At 40.5% G+C, this 25,975-nt stretch overlaps 1 protein-coding gene across 1 annotated transcript; it reads right to left on the reverse strand.

The window, feature by feature from the left end:
• Nucleotides 1–608: 608 nt before the first annotated feature.
• On the reverse strand, nt 609–23,803 carry znf292b (zinc finger protein 292b). Its single transcript, XM_067571544.1, has 8 exons — nt 23,578–23,803; nt 13,868–14,022; nt 12,612–12,690; nt 12,102–12,237; nt 11,666–11,868; nt 10,295–10,431; nt 8,383–8,524; nt 609–7,852 (listed from the first exon to the last, which is right to left on the reverse strand). The coding sequence occupies exons 1-8, from the start codon at nt 23,740–23,742 to the stop codon at nt 1,028–1,030; spliced, it is 7,842 nt and encodes a 2,613-aa protein (XP_067427645.1). The 5' UTR covers nt 23,743–23,803; the 3' UTR covers nt 609–1,027.
• Nucleotides 23,804–25,975: the final 2,172 nt, after the last annotated feature.

The following is a 25,975-nucleotide window of genomic DNA, read 5'->3' on the forward strand; positions in this document are numbered from 1 at the left end:
CGTAGTTAGAGGAATAGTTTGGCATTTTGAGAAATGTTTGCTTTCTTTTCCAGAAGAGAGAAATTGATTATCCCTCCACAATTACTACTTTCTACATTTGTTTGAGCTTTAGAAGTGTTGCTATGTGTCTTTTTAAACTATGGAGAGACAGGCCAGCTGTTTCCCTCTTCTCAGTCTTTATGTTAAACTAGGTTAACTCCAGCTCAATACTTATATATAGATATGTGAGATTCATATACATATTTTCTCACTCTTTGATTGAATTCAATCAAATTTTCCAAAATGCTAAACATTAATTTCAGGGCAGTTCAACATGTAAAGGATGTGGGATTTGACCTCCACTGGGATTAAAGGAGCTCAGATATAAAGTCTGGAACTGTTAGAAAGAGGACAAAATGCATAACATTAAAAATTCCTGACAAAATAACAGATGTGCATTTTATAAAATCTATTTTCTTGTATATAGCTTGTTCAAATAATTAAAAAACTTCCACGAAAAAACATTCAGTGTGAATTCAGCAGCTCCAAACTTTACAGCATAGAAGGAATTCCTAAACTGCATTATAATCAAACAGAAATGGCAAATGATGACGAAAAACAAGTCAAAGTGGTTGTAAAAAACTGTTTATTCAATAATAGTAAGACTGCTGGTGGCAGTGGGTGATTTCAAACTATATACACAACGCACAATAATCAACATCTTCAAATCACAAACTACACACAACACAATCCATTTCAAAGTCCATTTGTCTGCAAGTCCCACAGGGATAATTAAGACACCAGAGACTGATGCCACATTTTCATTTTCAGCAATTAAATTTGTGACTGTAGTCCATAAATAAAAACATGCTATACACTTCTCTATAAAAAGACAAATCTTACAGATATTATTACAGTATTTTTCAAAACACCTGTTTTTTAATAACTGGATGTGAAAAAACATTTCTTCTGTAGGGCACCAGTCTGCAGCAGATTTGACTTATTTTAGTCCTGAGATTCTGCTTACAAAAAAACAACAAAAGACAAGTTAGTCATTTTTTTCCAATACCACTGTAGGCTGCTTATCCTGCAGCTGTTTCAACATAAGGTCAGTGACACCTGAAAAGGCCTTGTCTATAATTATTTTGACCTTAGTAAGAGATTTCAAATTCTCACGGTTGCTGAACCTGACACATGTGTCTCTGATGTTCAAACTGGATGTTTTTCTCCACATGTCTGACATGTCAACCTTCCTTGTCGAGGGGTGTTCAGATTTATTTGACTGTTCCAGGAATTTTAGGAAAGACATTTCAAATCCCATGGGTTTAAAAGTGGCCAGTGGAGCACTCTGCTTAGTCACTTCCTCCTGCAGCACTGCAGGGCAGGAAGTATCTGATTCATAGTCCTTGCTGTAAACTACATCAACCTTGGTTGTACGTGGGATTTTCTTGCGTTTTACTATTTTTTCGATAAGTTTTCGTGGTCGCCCTCGTTTGCGTTTGAGCACCACAGAGCCATCAGAACTTTCGTCATTTAATAGTTTGCTGTCAAACAATGCGGCAGGTATCCCTGACGTGGTCCTTTTGCGTAGGACAGGCTTTGAATATCCATATTCACCTCCTTCCACGACAGTGTCTGCTGCTGGGAGCTCATTGTCTGACAGGTCTGAGGCGTTGTCTGATTTGGAATCATCGCTCCTGATGGAGCGGCACTTCTGCCTGGGGACCTTTTTGCAGAATATGAAGTGACTCCTCTGCTGTTCCAGGTACTTTTCTGAGAGTCCGTGTCCCATGTAATGTTTTAATATGCTTCGCTCTGATTTCATGACTGACTCACAACCCTTTATCATACAGGGGTACTGTAGAGGAAAAGTCTTAGTGCACATGGCAGATGCCTCCACTTTAGATTTCAAGGAGGGTTTTCCATATTTAGTCCAGTGATTGTGTTTTGCCTTGTTAACTCTCTTTGTGTACCTTCCCTTCTGTAGGATCTTTTTATTGCTCTCAATGTTTTCCTTCCCATTACTCGTCTTGGTAATTTGGTAATGCAAAGTCTTTGAATTCTGTTTCATCCCGTCTTCTTTTATCTGTTTCATCCCTTCTTTTATCTGTTGATTCTTTAGTTTGGGCTGGTACAGCTCCTGATGCTTTTTCATCGCATGTCTGAGCAGGTTTGACTTTGTGGCATATGAACGATCACAACCTTCAATTTCACACTTGAATGAGCCATTTAATTGTTCGGGTTTGCCCAGCTTTATTTCTTTATGCTGTTCTTTGACATGCCCTATATACTTCCAGAAAGCAGTGAAGGTTGCTGGGCATTCTTGGTGGCTGCAAGCAAACTTGCCGAGTGTGATTCCAGACACGAGATTGCCAACCGTATCAAGACTGAATTCATGGAGCTGAAGATAATGCTGCAAAAGGTTGGGGACTTCTTGGAAAACTCGGGAGCAGTCTTTGACTTGGCATCTGAATTCAGAAATTTGAGGCAGCTCTGCCTCTGGCTCCTCTTCCTCCTGATCCATCACTTCGTCCAGTCCCTCGCACTGGTCCTGCTCTTTGTTCACCTCCAATGCTGACAGAGCAGACTGGTGGACAGCCCTGTAATGGAGGATCAGATTGTGCTGGATGGTGAAAGCTGCCACGCAGCCTTGATGAACACAGCGATATGGTCTGTACGGACTCATGGCATCACCTGAGTTGGGCTTCTTCTCTTTTGTCTTAACTATAGTCTGCCTGTTGATAGTAGACTGTTTGTCTGGAGACTGAGGCCCATTAGTCTGGGAGGGGACGGGGAAAGCCTGGGTCAGAGGTGCTGGGACTTTGGCTAAATGGCCTCCAACATGATGACCACTTGTGTATTGAGTGGAAAGCTTGGGCAGGTTTCTTTCCTGTTCATGTGACCACTGTTCTGTTACTGTTCCTGCTTGTACTGACTGAAAGGCTGACATGGAGTTCTGAGCCTGTCCTTGTTGGGTCAACACTTGGTTGGGCGTAGGAGTTGTTTGCAAGGGATGAATGACTGTGGAGCGACTCTCATCTCTAAATTTCTGATTAGTCGTGTCCATGTTAGTGTGAGGTACAAATGTCTGTGATGGGTACTCATGTTTTACTGCATCTTGGAGTGAATGCAGATGTGTTCTGCTCTCCATTGATGAATGAGTAGCTGTTGTGGTATGAGCTTCTGGAGCCTGGCTTAAACTAACAGGCGGGTTTCGAAGAGCAGCAGATGCCGCAGCTTTGGCCAGCCTGCGCTTCGTATCTAGATCTGCGATTTCTGCAGCTGATAATTTGTGAGCTGACTGGTAGTGAGTGCGAAGGTTTGAGTTACGTGTGAATGTTTTACTACATTTTTGACACTTGAAAGGAGCATATTGGCCATATCTTTTTTTAACCACATTTACCATCTCGTGTGTGTAGTTGTGAGTTTTGGAGAGGTGTTTCCAAAGTGCTTCGCTCCCCATGGAGCTAAATGTACAGTTCTCGTTCTCACAAGCAAATGGTTTGACAGAGGCAGGCATTGTCGTGCTACGCGAAACAACCTTTGCTGATCCTGTCTGGCTGTTCATACTATTGCCATTTTGATCCATGGAGGGTGCAATTTGACCAGACATTTCTCTGACTAAGTTGAGTCTTTCAAATGCACTTTGAATTTCTGTCATCCACTGTTGCTGGCTGGCTGATAACTGAGTGGGCTCAGGATCTGCATCATTTGCCACAGTGCCTGTGGGACTCAGCACCTCCTGCTGTCGAGTGGCGTTCTCTCTAAAACAAGTAAAGCTCTGTGTGTTAAGTAGTTGTTCAATTTCACCAGAAGATCCAGGGATAATTACAGAGTTTTCTTGTCCTTGATTAGCCGAGTCACTCTTTGCATGATAAGACATTTGATCAAGGCCAGAATTTTTTGAAGGGCTGCACATTGTGCCAAAAAACATTGGACTGTTTGAATTGGCATTAGGGTCTGTGTTGCCTGAAAGACATAAGCTGTTTCTACGGTGAAAGTCGCCAGCCAAGATCTGCTCCCTCAGTCTCTTTTTAATATCTTGCTCGGTGGTCTTCCTTTGAGTCTCATCTTGCTTTCCACTTGTTGTTGCTGGACTAAGCTGACTATCGGGCAACAGGGTTTGCTTCACTGGGTTTAAATCTGTATTTGGTGTCTGTATGGGTGTCTCAGAGTGATACCCTTCACTGAGGATTTCCCCAGGAGTCCCATGGTTTGAGGGAACACCGCCATGAGCAGTAGTAGAAGGGTTTTCTGTAAGGATCTGAGAAAGAAGTGGATCAGGAAATTCACTTGCACCAAAAGTGTCAACGCTTGGCTGGGGATAATGGGCCGTACTATAAGAGTTGTCCTCTCGCTTGATCTCGCCTCTCAGCTGGATATTTTCTGTGTGCTGTATGACTGAGCTCCCTGGCAAACGCTCAGCGGCTCCATAGGGAACACCAGGGTTTTGAAACATTGGCTGAGGAGCAGGTGTGTGCACAAAAAGATCGGACATATTTGATTCAGCCATGATTTGTTTAAGAATGTCATCGTTTGACTCACCATTCCCATATGATGGCAAATTTTCTTGTGGATAATTGGGAGTGGGGAATTCTTTTGCAGCCATTGAACCACTTGATACTGACTGGTGAGGCTTCTCCTGATAAACAGCAGCAGAATTGTAAGACAATTGTGGCTGAGTGTTGCCAACTGTTTGCTCTGAATTGAGGAGGTCAAGAAATGATGTTGGCAGGTCTGTGTTCAGTTCAGACTCTTCATATGGTTTGCAGATTGCACGCTTGGACAAATGGCCTCCAAGGGATTTGGGACTATTAAATTGTCTAAAACATCTGCAACAAACAAATTTACCATCCCTAAGAATTGCTGGCCATTTCGTTCTTCTGTTTCTGCTGGTTCGCCTTTGAATTTCAGGACTGTTTTCAGTGATGACTGAGCCATTCTGAGGTTGGTTGATACTGCTTTTTTGGCACACACTGTCTCGAGGGGGAAAATTGGACTGTACATGCTTTTGCATTGACGTTTTTTCTGGTGCTCTGGAACCAGGGACTGCACTGCTTTGCATCTGTGATGTATATGGTGGAAGAAGGTTTTCCGCTTGTTGCAATGCTTCCTTTTCCATGTACGAGGTCAAAACTGACTGGGACCTATTTTCCATAAGTGAAGACTGTAAAGACTGTGCTGGTCTGTTCATTGTGGATCCCATCATAGAGCATGATGCAACACTAAGTGGCAGAGCTGCACTGGTAGATTCGACTTGTGGCAACGCTTGCATGTTAGATGGATAGACTTGGGAAGAGCCACAGTTTTCAATTTGATCACTTCCAGGGGCTGAGTGCCAATTTAGACTACCTGCAACTTGGGACGGTGTGGTTATTAGATTTGTATCGCTTCCTAACTGAGAGAGAACAATGGGGTTTAAAACATTTTCCATCAGGAGCGAAGCATTCTGGTTGTGTGCAGATGGGGGATGGGAAGGTACGGTAAAATAGATAACATTCTGCCTTTGAACTCCAAGAACTGGTGCTCTGTTGCCTTGCTGGTTCTGAGGTGAAGTAACCAAACTTGGATTTATGACAGATGGTTTGTTCGGAGCTGGGGCGTAGGTTGTCTTGATTTTAGTTCGAGCAAGTTTCCACTGCTCATAGAAATCTGGGTGAACTGTTTTCATGTGCTTGGCAACACTTTTGTAGGAGCTGTAGTGCCTTGTGCATGTTTCAAGTGCACAGTGAAATCGCTCTCTCTGGCCTGGAGGGGGACCTGTGCTGGCTGAGGATGACACAGCGTTCTCTGGTCTGTTCCCAGTTAGTGGCTGAGGGATGACTGTTGGTGGAAGTGGTTGTGACATTGCTGGTTCTATGGTGTTCTGGGGCGGCGCCACTGTAAACAAGTTATTACTACACACTGGCCCTAGCTGTTCTGGCAATGTTAAGTTGCAGTCAGAGTTGTAACTCATAGGTCCAGTATTTACATTACTAGGGAACATTTGTGGCTGTCCTTGTACCACATTTGTATTACAAGTATGTGGCAAGTTACTTAAATCAGCCTCAAATGGAGGTACTGCTTGACTCTGTTGGGCTGGTCTCATGTAATCAAAAGAATGACCACGTGAACCATCTCTGTGTCTGTTAGGATCAGACAGGTGGGAATTCACAGGCTGAATCACAGAATGAGTGGAATTCGGGGTCTGACTAGGTAAGAAATGTATATTTTCTGGCTCTTGCTTGACTCTGTATTGTCCCATGGTCTCCACGGGTGATTGTGAAGATTTCAACAAACTCTCAACGGAGGCTGGCAGCCTTCCATGATCTGAATTCACAGTACTCTCAGTTTTACAGTTCTCTTGGTAATTCTCTTGTTTAATGGGAGTGTGACTGGAAAGCATTTGTTCAATGAGTGACGGGCCAGGCTTCATATTTTGTGAGGTCTGTTCAGAAGACGGGCTTTCTTCTTCTTCTTCTTCTTGAGTGGCATGCTTCTCCTGGTGCAAATCCAGCTGCTGTTGTGTATGGAATACTTTTCCACAATCCACAACTTTACAAGTGAAAGTTTTATAATGGTGTGCCTCATGGTCATACAGTTTGAAGGCCTCATTGAAAATCTTTCCACAATTTGGAAACATGCATCTAGCCTTAAAAACAGGATGTGTTTTCCTGTGTACAAGGAGTTCAGTGTTAGACAGGAAACTTGCCTTGCAGTTCAACTGTATACAGATGTAAGGCCTCACACCACAGTGGACCTGTAAATGATCATTAAGATGGGTGACATTAATAAAGTGGCGACGGCAGTACTGGCAAACTACTTTCTTCCTCTGCATTTCGAGGAAAGTCTTAGCTTCCTCGTTCTCCCCGTGACCTTTAACATGTGCAATTAGATTTTTGAAATATTTGAAGCTCCTTCTGCATTTTCCAACAGGGCATACATTGTCCTCAATACTCTCCACCTTATACCTATCCACTCTGGCCTGAGCATTATGAATTAACCCCCCATTATGCCCTTGGGAATCACCATTTTCATAAAGTTCATTTTCAGTCTTGGACTTTAAGGCTGCAATAACAGGGGCAGCTGTTTTAGGATTCGCCAACTTCTTGTTTGTTTTCATTGCAGTCAGCCTTTCCTTGCACGACTGTTTAACATGTGATTTTACATGGGGAATCAATGTGTCTTTTGAGGTAAAGGTTTGAGCACATATTGGGCAGCTGTATACTCCGCCGCTAAGATGAGTCTGTGCATGGCGGACAATCCTGTGGCCAAGAAACTCTTTGTCACACAGCATACAGTACTGCATGTATGCCTGCCAGTTTCTGAACCTGGCGGAGATGAAACCTTTTTCTCTCAGTTTCTTCATCTCTCTGTTTTTCTGTCTCTTGTCTGTTATTTCTTTCAGTTCATAGGTGCCGCTCACTAAGTGTTCTGGGTCCTTAAACCCTCCCTGACTCAGGATTTCTTCCTCTTCTTCAGGGTCCTCAGTGTCATTCAGCAAGTCAATGGATGACACTATTGAAGCCTCTTCACCCATTAGCGCTAGACAATGACGTTTAAGTGTTTTCCAGTCCCAGAACTCTGGGTCAAAAGGCCACTGGGTTTTAAAAACCAGCAGGAGCTCGCAGTGTAGTGAGGTGGGAACGGGCATATTCTCCTCATCCAGTTTCTGATCTGGTTCATTGTAGAGAGTTTCCACGGCGTAGTATGAATCCACTGTGGGCTCCAGGAGAAACTCTGTCAACTGGCAGGCTCGCTTAACTTCCAGGTCAGTGGGAAGCAAACAGGAAATTGTTTTACACACAGTGGCTTTGGTATTTCCATCGTTTGCTTCCATCCGCAGAGCCCTTATGCACATTTCGATGCACACTGGCAGTCCAACGCTGTCAATCTATGAAAAAGAGGAAGACGAATCATTTAAGTTGCTTAACACATAGAACACAAAATTACCAATATATGACCAATCCATGTCTCTGGTGTCCATTTGTGGGCTCACTTTGTTCCAAATATTCATATTGCGGCCAGAATATTCATAAATACGCTTCTGTGCCTTGAGCTTTTTAGGTTTGTCACTAACTTCCAATATAACCAAACATGGGTGCATGCAAATAACAGCTAACCACACTATTTTTGCAAAAACTGAAGCACCTGAAACTTCCTGATTATAAAAATGGACAATGAAAAGGCGATAATGTTCCAGGCTGACCACAGCCACCTTGAAACCACCTTTCAAGTTCAAAGGTAGTGACTATTTAACTGAAAGCTTGCTTTAAACTTGGACAAACGCAGGCTAAAATAAATGTACTGGAAAACCATGTAGGAGGTTTGATAACACATGACAGCCACAGGTTAATCAGTGATGACAACTTCTGGTTTTAAGCAGGCCCACACTTTGAAAAATAACAGCTACTGTTTACTGACCTCTGACTGGATGACTTTGATGAGGAACAGGATGTGGTACACTGTTTTAGAAAGTAAGGACATCTGGCGGCATCGGTCGAGGAAGGCCTGCTCTGAGGGCTCTAATCGCTTCAGCAGCTTGCTCCAAAACAGAGTGAGCTCCCTGGTTTGAACAAAGGCAATTCATTGTCAGTACTTATCTATTCAAGCCAATGTGATCCATTTATAAATAACATATCTCACACACACACACATACCATGTGCAATAATATTGTTAGATCTGTATCCAGAGCTGGATACTCAATTTAAATTCAATTTGAATGCTGTGTGTTTACAATCATCAACTAGAGTTGGCGATTAATCGAATTCTATTTTCAATCACCATTTTGGCTTCCAATGATTATGAAAACAAGATAACGTTAATTGAGATATAAGGATCATTGTGCTGCATTCCGTTTTGCAGTGATGCTCTGGTTTTGTCTTGTGTTATAAATTCAGCGCATCGTGTCAGAGCAGCTGGACAGCACAGTGAGAGACAGACAGACAGAGTGGAGTCTTCCTCACAGTGTGAATGTGTCTGAATTTAACAGTCAAATGCAGCAAATCAGCAGTGGAAACTGACTTATTTAGACATCCACAGGCTACTTTGTTTTAGTTTCAATCAGACTTCGGATGCTTTTATTTTAGATACGAGGAAGCTTCACTCTCTGTAATGATCTCCGGCCCTGTTTAATTGTCGATTTGGAGAGGGAAACCGGTTAGGGGAACGAGAAATACGGGAGGTGGATTATGTTTTTAATTCACATGAAAAACAAAATAATTTGTTTATCCTGTTATCAAACAAGTTGAACAGCTATAAATAATCATTCTGACGCGGCGCTAGAGCGAATCAATAGGATGGGCATTCGTGAGGGGACACAATGCATTGTATATTTGTTCATCCTGTTTTCAAACAAGTTGAACAGCTTTGGACGGAGTGGATCTCGGTCTGGTCCCCCTGCTGGTTAATAACGAACGAATTAGGTCTTTGCAAACGGAAATTATGTCTGTGTTTATTTGCATATAGAATGGGGAAGTGAGATCCGATCGCCTCTTCAAATCGACAATCAGAATAGAAATGAAACCATACATTTTTCGCTTGTCTGTCTAAAAAAATATTTCAAAAGCTAGTTTGAAATATGGATAGTTTTCTCTGTCCTGTCAAACTGATAAGAACAGCTTTTAGTTTTGCTGTGCTGCTCGACATAACGAGCTCAGGATTGATCAGGAGGACGACTGCTTTACTCCAAACAGTTTCACTATGTGAACCTGGACTGTGCAACAGCTGACCTACTGGATGTGTAGAACACAGAACATTAATGAACATTAGATCCTGATTGACCCTGTCGGAGTGAATGACGTGTCCGTGTTTATTTGTATATAGAGCGGGGAAGTGAGATCTGATCACATGGTCACTCAGGACGCATATGGAGACGCATGTTAATGCCAGGTGTAAACAGGACCTCCTTTCATCCAGCCGCTCAGCACCGTGCTTCCTCTGTCTGCAGTCTGGGATTGTGCACATGCTTACTTGTAAAAAGCTAATTAGAATCCTGGTTATGCATTTATTTTTTTTGTTTTTTAGTGGAATTATATTTAAAGTTCAAAGAAATCCCCTGCTAGAAAGACAAGTTTAAAATAAAATAAAAAAAAAAAATCAAATGCATGACGCTTCCAAAGTCAATGAGTATTCATGTTAAATAATGATGATTGTGATTTTTGCCATAATTGAGCAGCCCTAATGCATACATATTTGTGAGTGTGATAAAGAAACTGACTTATTCATCTCATATTAAGACAGGTGTGTACTGTGTGAATGACCATGGTATCAGATCTTGCCCTCCTTCAACCCTTTGCAGATGAAAATCTAATTGGATGGCTTGTGTTTTCTTACCAAGCACAGTATGTGTCTCCTTGGAGAAGCTGTCGGGTCAGGAAGGCTGAGCATAAGCTGAAAGCTGCCTTCTCATCTCCGTCTGACTCCAGATTGCAGATCATCTCTAAAGCATCGCGGCAGTCCTCCTTCGAAAGCTGTAGGTAGATGCCATGTTTAACAATAAGTGACTTTCACTGCACAACAGTATATACAAGCTGAGATTCATCATCCAATATTATGAAGAAGTAGCAGACACTGTTCTAAATGCCTCCGACAATGCTGAGTTCATTTAAAAAACTGTTGAAAGTAGTCTGCCATCTTGTGGAGGAAGACCTAATTACAGGAAAATGTTCAAACAAACAAACAAAGAAACAAACAAACAAACAAACAAACAAAAAAACAAACAAACAAAGACTGCATCAGGCTGAATGGGAGGCATGGCACAGATGGCCCTAAGAGGACACTGAATGACACCATTTTCTTCTTGAAGGACATTTCATGACATTCACAAATCAATACAGACATGAGTATAAGGACAGAGTCTGAATTATGAACATACATGACGTGCTGAGCAGTAGCTGACATGATATGTGCTGTTATTTGTAAATGATAAATTAGAGTATAACAGAAAGCTAAACATGAAGCAGCATGTCAGCTAATGCAGAACACCTCTTCTTCCTCGTGTTTTTAATCACATACAAATGCAAACCAACTGTAGACACACTATTAGTTCTCTTCCATGAGCCGTAACCTGGAGCTCCCCAAATCTCATTGTGTGAGAAGCTTTAAAATCTAGGTTCAAGGTTCTACCTTGTTTTCCACTATGTTTGACAATCCAGAAGATTTTGGATACATGTCACTGACATCATTTTTATGCGCTGTTTGGTAGGCAAGTGCCGGGAGCGTCGGGACAAATAACACCAGTCACACCGGATTCTGCTCTGATCTGTAGCTGTTTATTGGTGGGAGGAGAGCTCAGGGTGTATTTTTTAAACTCTGAGCAGCAGCAACAGTGATTGTTCGTCTGCATGTCTGTTAGCATGTTTAGTAGAGCAGCAACAACAGTGAGTGCTCAGTCTGTCTGTGTGGCTACTGGCTAGGCAGGCTAGGGGGTTTATATCAGTTTATATGTAGCAACGACATCATGCAGAAACCTGCGTCAGGGCACGTGGGAAAAGGTTTTTAGAAAGGCTTGGGAAAATGGCATTTTGATGTTAAAACATGCCTCCTTTGACCAAAAATTTAATTTTCAGATTTGAATACATATGTCACACTACTTGGAAGTTACATAATGATATAAAAACCTAAAAAAATAAAATTAAATAATGATGCCGCCCTTTAAGTTAAAGTTTGTTATGTTCCTATAGTGGAAAATGTAGCTAGACTTACCTCTTCCATCAGCTGATCCCGTTCTGAGGTAGCACAGAGGCAGACGAGGTACATCTGTTTGAAAGGTGACTTCTCTTGGAAGGCAGGAGACTCGGAGCATGTCTTTGCAAGTGGTGCAGCCATCCCCAGTTTGTTCTCCTTCATCAGCTGCTTCACTCTCATCTCCAATAGGATCGGTCCCTCCTGCACCAGGAACCTTTCAACTGAAAACCAGGGGAAATTTTGTTCAGCAACGGTGGATCATCACCTACAACTGTAAACAAAAGCTGGAAATGCTCGACACTATAATCTTTCTAGAAGCATTTGTGTGACTTGATAAAATAATCTTACAGCTCCTTCAAAAACAGAACTTATGTTCCTTAGAGCATTCTCTTGTGATTGACAATTATAATGAATATGAGTCACAATTTGATGATCAACAAGATATCAGACTCACCTTGTTCCGTCTGTAGGTTCTCATTGGACAGAAGGCCTTGTAATACCCTGTTGGTCCAAACACCGTCATACTGGCCCAAAGCAGACAGCAGAGACAGCTGAGTGATCCCGTTCTCCTGCAGCTTACTGTGGGCAAACTGGACAGAACACAAAGACCATGTCACTGAAAGACACAATCCAGAAGAAATGAGACTATCTGAAGTTTGAGTCTATTTCAGCAAAACTTTCAGTGGCTTTGAATTGCAAATAAAAATCAAGTTTATAAATACAGTGACTGTGCAAATGATAAAGTAACTTTAGTTTGAAGCATTTTCTCACTTGAATCACAAGATCTAACAAAACGGTCATGCATATGAAGAGGGGCATTTTGACAGCAGAGATATTTTGATGTATTAACTTTTTTGAGAGAATGTGATTTTATTCTGTCAATTGCTTTCAGACTGTACCGTATATATACACATTTTTAATATAAATTCACATTCTCCCTTAAAATGAGAATCATTTGCTTTACCTGGACAGAAGACTTGAACTCTTCCCATAAGCCATCTGGAACGTCCTCTTTCAGTGAGAGCAAAAGCTCCACAAAACTCCTGCACCACAAACAACAAACATGATACAGATCTTTGCCTGGATTTAAACACAAGTCTTAAGACTTTAATACACTTTACATAAAAGCATTCATTTCACTTTTTGGGTTGTGCTCAGCATAGTGATTATGGGGGTAAACTAGGGCTGGGTGATAAAACGATAATCATAATTATCTTGATATAATTTTCCTCGATAGAAATATAACCAATGTTTGATAAATGTTTGATATAATTAAACTCAGAGGCTGGGTCAGCTTGCCCTGGCTACTGGGGGCTGGCTAATTACAGCTTCTAATGACTGGGTTTCCATGCTGCGGAGTTGCACTTCTAATTCACTGAACCTTGCCTTCATCATGACAAATAAACTATATTTATTACATGTACCATCATCACTAAAGGAGGCAGAGGAATAGCTAAACATAAGACACACAGAGCAAAAGAGAGCAGGAGAGCGTGGAGGAGAAAGGGAATCCATCGCTAGCTGCTAAGCTAAAGTAACTAGCAGATCTGAATAGCTTGTAAACAACTGTGGGATTAGTGAGAAAGTCACTAAAAGAAGGAGAGAGCTATGAGTGCTTGAGGAGAACTAGTGAAAGTTTAAATGTACAGTGGGTAATTAGCAACTGTAATGAAGAATAGAGATAAATTGAACTGGGTTGAGAGCAGCAAAAACTAGAGGTAGCCTGCATATGAGGCGTTTAGGGAACAACAGTAAATTGTAGTGTCTACACTCATCATATGTTATTGGACATGAAACTAACTTTGCAGTTTGAGCCATCTTCCATGTGTGCTGTATCACACTGAAGCATTTAATTCTTCTATTAACATTTATTTTGTTGAGGAAAAGGGATTTTAATTGTTCTCATGCATATTTTGATGTTGAAATAAGGTTTTATCATTATAATTGTTTTGAATGTTCTACCTCAGATGTGGGAAATTGTTCTGCTGTTTGGCAAGTGTTTGTCATGTTCTGACCATATGAAATAGTTTAAAACTTCCACTTCAACTTTCACTCAGGAGCAAAAATCAGTTTGATAATGATGATGACATTTATTGTGATAATTACCAATAGTAACTGATATGAACATCTTTATCGTGATAACATTTTTGGCCATATCGCCCAGCCCTAGGGCCAACCCTATAGCTTATCTGTGGTTGATCATATCTGAATGGTACTTACAGCGAGAGCCTCTCGACCACAAGGGGAACATTTTCACACTGCAGGGAGAGGTAGGGAGAGGCCTGGGCATAACTCAGCAGGGCGACTATGTACACTTCCACCAGTGGCAAAGGCTCTTCCTCTATCCTCCAACGGCCTGCGTACTCCAGCAGCGTCTACAGAAAGGTAACGACAGTCATTCACTCACAATGCAGCAATCCAAAGTCACCATGTTTGCACTGAAACGTTTACCAGCAGTTTGAAAAGAACATCAGAGGATCAGTATTTAGCAGGAGAGAGAGCATGAGAGTCGCTGCCAGAGAATGAAACAGAAGATACCAGACAGGACTGCCTGCACTGTTTGACTGACAAACCACCTCTGAGAAATGCAGCTCAAAAAGAAACTGCAAACACTTATGTTGCTAGCCGATAAAGACACATTTTCTTTGGTTGTATTGGCAATTATAAGTGCATTTACAGTCAGGTTTTTTATTTAATTTAACCCTTGCTATACCCATTCTGGCTATGTCACCATTTGTATATATAATGACAATGCAAGTATTTTTTTCCCCCTGGGAGAGTACTGCTCAAGTGTATTTTAGAATTTTACCTATAAACAACCTAGGTAATCATGTGTTACAAGACTGGTTTTTTAAGACATACAGCCTTCTTTTCATAGTTTAATCCATCATTACCCAAACTGTTCATTGTAAACACTATTAGATCTGACATAACTATACCCTGGTTCAACTTTGACCTGTCACACTTACTAGTTATTTAACTGTGTTGTCTGACAACTTGCCCCAATGGAATCTCTTGTATTACTGAATCTATGCCTCAGGTTAATGAAATATTACCAAAACCAGTAGAAATTATAGATAACACCATGAAGTCAAAACCCAAGTTCCAAATATAGGTTTGATTTAACACACTCTGCATATAATGTTAAAAAAAAAGTAAATGAGTAAGATCAGGGTGAGAAAAGCCTTCCCTACCAACCCATCCCTGGTTCCTTAAGTAAAGAAAATTCTGCAGCACTTACAGATGTGTTTACCATGTTAGAATAAAATACTAAATTTTAGACAAAGTGGTATTAACATCCCTTCAAATTGATTTATTCTGCAAAGAAAGTGCAACACCTACTCAATTTTCCTGCTGGTAACATTGTAGACATTATGAGTGTTCATGCTGACCTTGGTCAGGAAGAGAAATGCAGGCTTATCAAGCTGAATACCTGCAGAAGAGAGCGGCCTGAGGGGAAGGGAACCAAGCCAAGTGCAAATACTGCTCTGTTTACAGAGCAAGCTCTCTGCTTCTCAGATGTCTCAACCTAAGCCTACACGCTCATGATCCACCCACACCATGTCCCCCTGGGTATTAACTCTACTGCCTCTTAAACACTCAAGGACAAAAAAAAAAGACTAAACAAATTAGAACAAACACCCATTACATGTCAAAGTCAACCGTTACAAGTTTCAATTTATTTGATTTGAAAAGGAACAATGAACATTAATCACCATTCAAGCAAATGTTAATATACCCGAGTTAGCCAAAAGGCTGGTTTTCATCTGCAGTCCCTTTGCCTCATGTTGTTAGACATCCTAGAACAATTAAAATACTACCATATGTACAATACTTAAGCACATACTACATTGTGATAAAAAGCATATACAATAGAGTTAATAAGTAATTATACAATACAGATGATAGAGGCGCAGTAGAAGTAGAGTCATGTTAAAGGTGGATAAAAACAGCGTCAGTGTTGACATTGTTGGTTTTCTAAGATTACACTTAAATGAATAATAGGATGGGGCTCTAATTGATTGTGGTACTGAAGTCCGTTGATATGATGCTCTGAAGGAAAAGACAGCCTGGTTAAATGCAGTTTTTCTGAGTGGGCTTGTGCAGTCCCCTTTAGCTGCACCTCTAGTAGCTCTGGTTGCAGTAGATTTGAAGTTGATGAAGCCAGACAGAGGAGGAGGAGCTAAACCATGCATAATCTTATAAACCAGGCTGACATTTTTCTATTTTATGAGGTTTTCCCAGCTGAACAGATTATACTTCTTTAGAATATAGCAATGATGAAAACTGAATGGAACCATTGACTGGAAGTACATTACTGCCTCAGTTGATAAGAAGTTACTGGTAAACCTGAAATTTGCCAGCTGAACCAGCTAAAATTTCAGATGATCATTAATATCAACGGGCTAACCCTGCCGCTCCAAAGCAGTCAACCTAGAGGAAACACTGAAATGCATTAATTAAAACAAAAAATATATTTCTTCCCCTCATGGGTTTAACTGTCACAGTAGAACATGATCTTAATAGGACCTTGTGGGATTTTAGTATGCAGGCAGGAACCGAGAAAATATACTAGTCCGTTTGTGGTCGACACAGGTTAGAAGAATTTGAGCTTCTCCATTTTCCCACAGCTGCTTATAGCAGAAGTGGCCTACTCCTGGTGAATTGGTGACAAACTTTGCTAATATCTGAATTTATGAAATAAAATCTTTTCCACAGGTCTAATGTCCAAAAAGTGTGTGGCTGCTGTTTGGATGGTCACCTTATTAAAAGATGAGTATGCTAGGATGTGCCACACTACGCTTCATGATTCTTTGGTCTGACTTACCAGTCCTAGATTGTTGTATAGTAGTGAAAAACACAATAGAAACCCATTGACATTTTTTTCCAATGGGTTAACAAACCTTTATTTCTTTTAAATTATATCTACAAGGTATACGTTTGTTTACATGACTTTTTAAACCTGAAATGCTCCCAAAATAATAAATGCTGGCTTTTTACTGCCCTGTCTCTTTACTTTCAACTTGTGTCAGAAGACAGCATAAGCTCTCGGTACAAGTTACTGTACTATCTGTGCACTTATCCTCAGTATAGTAGCTCTATGATTAAATAAAGCTTCAAGGCAGGGAATTTGAATCATAGATTTATATTATTTCAATCACTTCAGTAATAGTTACAGCCCTAATGCAATTCTTTTCTTTTTCTTGAACAACTGTTGGCACATGGAAGCCCTAATAATAAAATATAGACATCAAGTAAAAAAAGTCTGTAAGAGTTCAAGGAAAACTCAGCATGGAAGGATTTTGACGTTGAGTCAGGGAAAACCCTGAATGTGATAATTAGTTCTGCACATTCAGGCATCTGATCCTCCTTGATGCTACCAGACCAAACAAAGAGTGGAGCTCCACTGTCAATGTCAAACTCTTAGCTGGGGTTGGAAAAAACAGCTCCTGATTAGGAGAAAGCTATGCCTTTAGTTTAGCGTGGTTCACTGTTGTGTAATCATGTTAAATAAAAACTAGGCTAAATCAATGTAACTGCTTTGGGGTCAATTCTTAATGTAAACATTAATACAATATTTTTTAATAAAGCACCAGGTAGAGGGTTCCCTGTAAAATGTACAGCATTAGTTCTCTGACAATCTCTTTCATATCCAAGCTAATTGGTATTGTGACTGAAATATCCCTGATCAAATGATATCAAATTGCATCAGGACCTTGTGAATCAGAATCAAATCAGGAAATGTGAACTGATACCCAGTCTAGTATCAGGATACATTTTCAATGAGGTTGGATGTAACTATTTTTAATGATTGATTGATTTGACATTCCCATGTAACCCTGACCTTTTTTTGTTACTGTCTTGATTAGACTGTTCATCTTCAATTGATAAATGTGAAAAATGTCCACCACAATCTCCCACAGCTACTACCATCTACTACGTTCCACAATAACTCACACAGCTATTACACAACTGTTTGTGGATGTTTTTTACAAAACATATTGCTATTTATCAAAATCGGGTAGAGGTTGAACATGACTTGCAACATAAGTCACAAAAATTTCACTCTACTGCTAAGGGTTAATTATCACTGGAAATGATTCTGCAGTTAGGCTACTTTGTTGTAGTTGTGCTGGTAATACCTTGTCATGAAATGACATGAAATGACATGAAAGTACATGTGTTGGACCCGCACTAGACTCATTCATATGAGGCAGCTGTTACCCTGCTTCTGACTGTTAGCAGACGCCAGTCCAGGGCACAGAATAAGCACCAGCCAAATGCTGGTAAAATATGCAAGTGGCTGGTAGATTTGCTTCACTCACTAGCATAAAAAAACAATGGTTATCTATTGAGTGGGTGGCAAAATTTGCACAATCACTAGCCATTTGGTCAGTAGACAAAAAAGTTCATTTTGAACCCTGCTCCAGTCTGCGGTGTAGATCCAAACAGTTCACTGATAAAAAAAGATAAAGTTTAGTTTCAGTTGGGCTCCGTCCCTTAATTTCCCAAATGTGCACACTCTCTATTCCTCTCTCTCTCTCTTTTTGGTGAGTCAGGTCAATGACCTTTAAACGTCAGTACTGAATCAATTTCCTCCTTTCCTGGTTGCGTCAGCAGGCAGTGTTTCCCATACATAGGCTCTACTTGGGCGGCCCATCCAGGTAGATTAAGACCAGCCCAGGTATTCAAAATGCACACAGATCAGCGGACATTCAGCCCACATAAGCATCTTGATTCTTATCTCCTACATTTCTGAATTGATTCACAAATGTCAGAAATCGATTTTCTAAATGTTAGCTGATAACATGATGTTGATGGAACGAAAAAGGCGAAACGCAACTTAATCAAATGTTATTTCAATTACGATTTTCCAATGATTATGAAAACAAGATAATGGAGATAAAACGATTATTGTGCTGCATTCAGTTTTGCAATGATACTTGTTCTATCTTGTGTTATAAACACAGCGCATCCCTTTCCTTTACAGCAGCGCACTCTCACCCCTCCCTAAAAGCCAAAACTCACTCTCACTGGGAAGCCACACAGTAAGTGAGACATGAGCGATGCGTAAGCACCGACTGTCAACAGAGGCCCGACAAACTGCCTTCATCAGGCTGACTGACTGCAGAAGTTTACTGAACCAAAATAGTTTTCATGTCGGCTCCACAGGAAGAAATCGACAGTGTTTGTATTTACTGACCGATTGATTTTATTTCTCTGCCCACTGCAACCAGCGAGGGGAATCTGCCTGTAGTGAAACAGGCAGCTCACAGACAGACTGGGAGCCTTGAGCCATCAACGTAAATACTGTTAATAAGTTCAAAACATAAACAGCAGGATATTTGTGTAATTTAAACATCTGTGTGCAGATTATGCTACATTAATGCAACAGAAATAGACTGGGAGCTTAAAAAAAAAACATGGGGGGTCTCTGTGAGAAGCATGGCATTTGCGTGTGTGGATTACTGTATTTAATAAAATGCAAGCTTTTGATTTAATGACTAAATAATTAGCTTTGTGAGAACAACGTGAAGTATATTGTGAACTTTCTACACCGTCACTCACAGACTAACGTTAGCTGAGCAGTGAACTCCAGCAGCAACAAACAAGACCCAACACACACTGCAGCATTAAACAACTTAAACCAAGAAAATAACCAGGTGTTCAGTTTGTTTCAACCGCTTAGCTATTTGTACAGTGAAGTCTATCCCTGGAGCTAACGGTGCAGCAGAGAAGCTGCTCTCCACTGCTGCATACATGAGGTTAATAACACAGCAGAGCAGAGCACTCCACACGGGCTGATTCAGTGATTTGGGGGCCACAGGCAAACTCTGTCTTGATTTATTTTCACCTTCTCTCTAACTGTTGAATATTGATATTGGTTGTGGTAGAAGAAGTACTCAAAACTTTTTTCTTAAGTAAAACTATCAATACCACACAGTAAAAGTCAACATTCAAATTTTTACTTAAAAGTGAAACAGAGGTATTATTTGCAAAAAGTACTTACATGTACTTAACTTGTGTTTAAGGTGGATTCTGGTTGATTTTAATTCTTCCATAATGCTGGATAGTTTAATGAATAATAATAGGCTACATCATATTTTATTTGTTATATTGGAGTAGAGGTATACAGTTGCATATTTTTTAAGTGCTTTGGGGGACTTCTGCAAGTAATTTTGGGGTACAATGAGTTAAAATAGTAACATAACTCAATATTTTTCATATCTAAACATCATAATAAATCTCTATCTGGGGCCCCCAACTACACCTTTTAGCTGGGGGCCCCAGACAGCTGCCGATCTCCCTTAATGTTAAGTCCACGCCTGGCTCCATCTCCCCTCATTTTGTTATTCTCATACAAGCAGGAGACTGTAAGATGCTTTCTAATGAATGAATGAATGCAGTTAACTTTTTTAAATAAAGCAGATGTGGACCATTTATCTTATCTGCCAGTTATGTTTCATATTGTATTTCAGTGGACTAAGTACACCAGTGAATGGTTTGGCACCCAGTATACTGGAGCAAGAGACTGACAATAGTGCCCCCTTTTCTATTCATTCAATTGAGAATTGGTTTTGAATTGAGAATCAATTCTGAATCGGAATCGTATTGTGAAATTCCCAAAGATTCCCAGCCTTAAGCGTCAGGAAGATGAAGAGAGCCAAAGAGCACCACAGGTAGGATGCGAACTCTTATAACAGTGGGCTGTTGGGAAACAAAATTAGATAATTTCAGATAGCAATACATAGAGTTATTCATATACCTTTGTTTGACTAGTTTATTAGGCTACTGAACCCGCCTGTCACACACTGCAACACCCACCACAAGTAAATTCTCAACCTGTGGGAAACACTGCCAGGTCATCAGTCTCTAAACCGTGCACAACCCTGGTTGGGGGGGAAGAGTTGTGAAGGAAGGTCAGCTGAGACAATGACCCATTCACATAAATCCTGATGCAGGTTGGACCCATGTAACTGTATAGCTCTGAATGGGGTATAAGAGATCAGACAGTTGCATCCCAGTGTAATACAGGTAACAGCATGACAGGCTGTAACCTTTTACAGAGTCTTGTCTCTAGATGACCTTAACTGTAGTGGAAACAGAGGGGGACAATGGAAGCAGAGGACAGAGTGACACATAGCAACTCTGTTTCCTGCTCTGACTCTGACACTCAGCTCTGGTGAGAAGGCAGGGAGGTCGGCTGAACTACTACGAGCCAGATGCTATAACAACCTCCACTTATTGACTATTCAGCTAACAGCGCTGTCAGCAGCCAGTCCAGAGAGATGCTCTGTGGTGCGCTAGGATTTCAGGTTTGCTTCGCACTTTTAGAAATCAACTTTAATGCTATTTAAGACCTCTTTAAGACCTTGACAAAGAAAATATAACATTTTAATTTTTTAAAAATGTATGTGTGAGTTACAACTTACTTGGAACTGTTAATTTTGACAACACTGTTAAAACAATAAGGCTATTCAGGTCGTTCTTGCACCCAGAGTTAGCTGTAGTTAATTCTCCCACCTAAGACACATACCTGTTACATATCTGCATTTCACTCACTTTAACAGTCCATTCAATCTGTAAACGCAACCACCAAATTAAAAGTCCGCTCCTCTCCTTCATGTGGCATGTTGGCTGTTGCGGCTCGGCACTACAAACATTATCCAGATTCTATCAACTTTCAGAAATAACAGAGGGCTTTGTGTCTCCTCTGAACCCCCTTGGCCAACTGTCTGTAGCTGAGCATCATCTGTACTGTTTTGTGTACTTGTTTAACTCTGTTACCTTCATGAGAGCAGATAGCCTGTAGAAGACCAATCAAAACATTACCAGAAAAAGAAAAGAAAGAGCTGCGCCGGAGTGAGTCGCGACCAAAGACCAAACCACATTTAAATGATTGAATCCTGCGGGGAGATATTTCTCCAGCAACTAGGCATCACCTCAAAATTTAACACCCACCATAATTAGAAATACGACCTTTTAAGACATTTTATGACCTTCAATTCTGAAAATCTTATGTTAGAATTTTTAAGACTTTTTAAAGATCAGTAACTGAACTAATACCAAGATATGCACTTTTTTATTTCTCTGTGTAGAACTCTGATGTTTTAACATTACAGATGATGAACAACAACGTGAGTCCCACAGGTAAAACAAGACTCATGTAGGCTGTTACAGGAGCTTGGTAGAGGGCAGCTGCTCTGCAAACATGCTTGACTGTACTGTAAGTGGGTAGAGGCTGTGTATAGCATTTCTCTTAATCAGCATTTATAAGAAAAATGTGTATAGATAAAAGGAAGCATCACTAATTGATGAGAATTCAAATGCCAACCTCCATCTCTTACACTGGAGGAGAAGTTGCAAGAGATCTTCTCACAGCCAGTATGGACAGGAGGAATGATTACAGCAAGCACAAAACACTGCCAATTTTTTTTTTTAAATATGTTTTAAGATAGACTTGGAAAATTGTGAACCTATCCTTTAAAAGAAACCTGGTAGCACAAGTAAATTTCTGCAGGAAATATTATTGTTTGGTTATTTATTAGTTAGTCATTGTTATGACTTCAAACAAACTATGTCAGGTTACATCAGCCAGAGAGCTGAACACATAATAATGTATCAGTCTCTATTTCCAAACAACTGCAAATCAGGAGGTTGTACTAGAAAAATGATCACCTCAGTGACCATTTAAGTCCTCTACTCCTCCTCCCTTACTCAGAACAGTTCCTTTACCCAGCAGGTGTATAGTTTTTTTTTCTAAAAGAATTTATTCACCAAGACCAACCCCAATAAACAATAAGATGCTTTGGGAATACGTCACTATTAGTTACATCCATAAGGTCTCTTAAGCCCTCTACATGACCCCCAGCCCTGTTGTCAAAGCACTGTCTTTTGATTAGTTGCCTGCTTCTGGACACAGTGGACACCTTTCCCTCAACTATACACCGCTGCTTGGAGCAGATCCACCCTCCTTGCACACATACGTTCACACAACACGCTCGACACATATCGATCTTTAGCCACTGAATCGTGAAGATGGCTAAATTACAAGCAACGAACAATACCCAAGGCAGGGACCTGACATTTCTGCTTTCTTTTAGTATGCTACTATGGTGCAAAACGACGTGCCTGCTCTGCAAAAGCATGCGTTCCAGTCTGCACGTACACACACGAAATTCACCGCGGGAACACCTTACAAATCTTTTCATTATTATCAACTAGCGTGATAATATTACTCACAGCATAGCTTATTTAAATGGTTACTTACGTTGTTGCAGTGCACTGGCCACAACACAACCGGTAAAAAGCTGAACCGACTTGTTTTCCTAGCCTGGGAGCTAATTAATAATTAACGTCACCAGCACAGACAATCAGTGTAATTATTATCACGTGCACGCGCATGCAGCCAAACATACAAGGCTAAAAACTAACATTTAGCTAACTGTAGGTAGAGCTAGGTGACTGATGTGCTAACATATAACTGGGAATTTCCACCACTGTTTACGAATCATAAACCAGGCTGATACTGGTCTTTTGGGACCGGTCTACCAATGATAACTAGGCAGATATCTTAGGCATATTTTAATGTCAGTAACATTTAGGTGAACTAACTTACCCCCTACAGACATAGCTACCAGCTAGCTTTTGCTAGCTGCTAACTGAGCTAGCCATGTCAATGGTCAGTCGGAGTTTTATTTATATGGGTCTAATTTAATCCAGCCGTTGGCCGAATTTTAACCACGGCACGTATTCCCATTCTGTTACGGCTACTGGGCAACACACTGACAACAAATTACACACCCGTTTAAGCATACTTCGTCTTTGAAATCAAGCGTTTCCCTGGATTATCCGGGACGTAACGTTACCGTTATCTGAATGCTAGCTGGCTAGCTTGTTGGCTAACTATGTGCAGAACAATAACTCACCCTGCAGAACTCTTGGCAGTACTCAGAGGATGACTGGGCTGCAGAGTCTCCGCTTTCTCGAACCACGATTTCTTGCAGTTCTTGCAACCGTCGTCTCAGTTCCCGTATCGTTTCACTCATACCGTTCTCAGGACTACGGTCCTGTTCGGCCTCCTCGTCCGCCATCTTCACACCCAGCTCCAGCGCGTAGCACTACAGCGTAGCTACGTACGCAGCGGCGCAGCGCCCGGTGGTGTTCTTCTCCGTATTCTTTTGTTGTTTGTTGATGGTTGGCTTTTAACTGCATTATCGCCACCTTCTGGATTGGAGTGTAGATCAGAACGGTTACTATACTATTATATTAAATTCTCCTATCAATTCCTGTGTTTTCTAAAAAATTGAAAAAAAAACCTGTACCTACATCACCTGAACTCCTCTGCAACATTTCTCTAATATCTAGTGTCATGTGATTCATTTGGAGTGTCATTTTAAGTGTCTGTCTCTTTTGGAGAATAAGTCTTAAGGAGAAGACAAGACTGCAGCATAGATTCAAACAAGTTTTGTGCAATGTCACTGAAAAAATCAGACTTCCTAGAATCAGGTCAAATCACATTGTCCTCCAGGCCACTAGGGTGCAATGGTTCTCTGTGTGGACTTAAAATTGAGTGTAATATTGAATAATGGTTACAATTATAACCAAAATACTGTTATTCAAATAATGGCTAAGTCTTAAATCGTAGCTGGGGGCGTAGCCAGCACAAACAAATAAAGGCAGGTGGCTTATAAAAGCCAGGTGAGGATGGTGGCCTGTAGCCTACAACAGCTCACATGGTAAATTCAGCACTAATTCCACCAGTACAGCAACAGTCATGTTATACTCACCACTCTGCTGTGCTGAGTTCCTCTTTTAAACAGAAACAATGTTTTCATACTCTAACTGATTCCAGTTCATCTTTGCTGTACTCCTGATCAATGTGAAGTTACCATCAAGAAAAATCAACACTAATGTTTTTTTTCCATATATATATTTTTTATATATATTTCATACTTTGTGTTGCATTTCATACACAAATAGTTCTTGTTCCATCAGCTTTTTTAAGAATGTTTCAAAGCAAAGCAGCATCAGTCAGCATGTTAAACTGTATCAATGTGTCAAGTCATGGCAACTGAACAGTGACGCGTGACCAAAGTCATGTAAACAACCTTCAACAATATTTGCTTCATACAAAAATTTTAAAAAAAATTGTTTTCGGGAAGAAAAAAAAAACTTGTTAAATATCAGCATGCAAGTCAGTTACATCGCTATCTCAGTCTCTCTCCTCTGCAACAAGGGGAGTCACATCCATCTGCTACATGACGCACATTTTCTTGTTTGGACATCACTCCTGGAGTTGAGGGTGTTCCCCAGAGATAAAGCTGAGCTACTGACACATGTGAAGTGCTCCCAAGGGAACCTGTTGTTCCTCTTCTCCTTTCCACAAAGTTAGGTTGAAAAAAATAAATAAATAAATAAAATAAAAAGTGCAAAGCAATAATCACCCTTGGAATCTTCCCTACATGTTACACACTGTGTTGTCTCTGTGTTATGGGTGTATAAATAGGTAGGGGTCTGTCTGCAATGAGGCGATGAGTAAAGTTTTAGCTCAGTAGTCAACGCAGTCGTCTATGATCTGAGAGACTCCAGTTCAAGACCCAGTGTGGGGACCTCCTTCATAAGATAGTTTATTCATGAACACTTATTGTAACACTTAAATTTCTAAAATTTAAAGCATAATAAAACAAAAACAGGATTTTTAAGCTTCTTTCCATTTTTAATTGAATACAAATACAAATACAAATAATTTTGCTGCCTCAACAAATATAGATACAAATACAAATACTGGACTCTCTGCACATCCCTAGTCAGCACTCCACCTATCAGAGAGGAACACCTGCTGATTGGAGGACAATCATCATGAAGGTAAGACAACTAAATTCATGTTTCTCCTCTTTCATGCATCTCCCTACAAGATTTAAAAGCTTCCTCAGTACAAAAATTAACATTATTTGTTCAGTTTTAAGATGGACAAATACTAGATCTTTTATGACATGTTTGAAAAACATGTTTGGGTGATACAGGACGTTTTCTCGATGTAAAATGAAAGTAGTCAGATTCTGTTATCATTTACGTGATTGAATGGTCTGTAGTTTTCACTAATAAAAAACCTTGTTGTCAGAAACTTTAAGACATTTAAATGAGATAATATTTTATTCTCGAAGCGACCTTTGAATGTCTGTGGAGCAGCTTACCTGTCTGGTGTGTAGTAAAGCACGGAAGGTTAATTACCTTTATATCTTCATGCCATGTATAGTAAGTCATTTAAATAACTGATGTTCTATGTGCGTAAATGCGCACAGTGCCTCAATTTGGAGACGCACG

Source organism: Thunnus thynnus, chromosome 18 (assembly GCF_963924715.1).
Source record: "Thunnus thynnus chromosome 18, fThuThy2.1, whole genome shotgun sequence".
Taxonomy (NCBI): domain Eukaryota; kingdom Metazoa; phylum Chordata; class Actinopteri; order Scombriformes; family Scombridae; genus Thunnus; species Thunnus thynnus.

Excerpts from the sequence above, each read along its gene's own strand:
- znf292b (XM_067571544.1), bottom strand. The coding sequence starts at position 23,742 with ATGGCGGACGAGGAGGCCGAACAGGACCGTAGTCCTGAGAACGGTATG. Across the intron at positions 14,023-23,577 it reads ACTGCCAAGAGTTCTGCAGG|ACGCTGCTGGAGTACGCAGG; the intron begins GTGAGTTATTGT and ends ACCTTTCTGTAG. Across the intron at positions 12,691-13,867 it reads GTGGTCGAGAGGCTCTCGCT|GAGTTTTGTGGAGCTTTTGC; the intron begins GTAAGTACCATT and ends TTTGTGGTGCAG.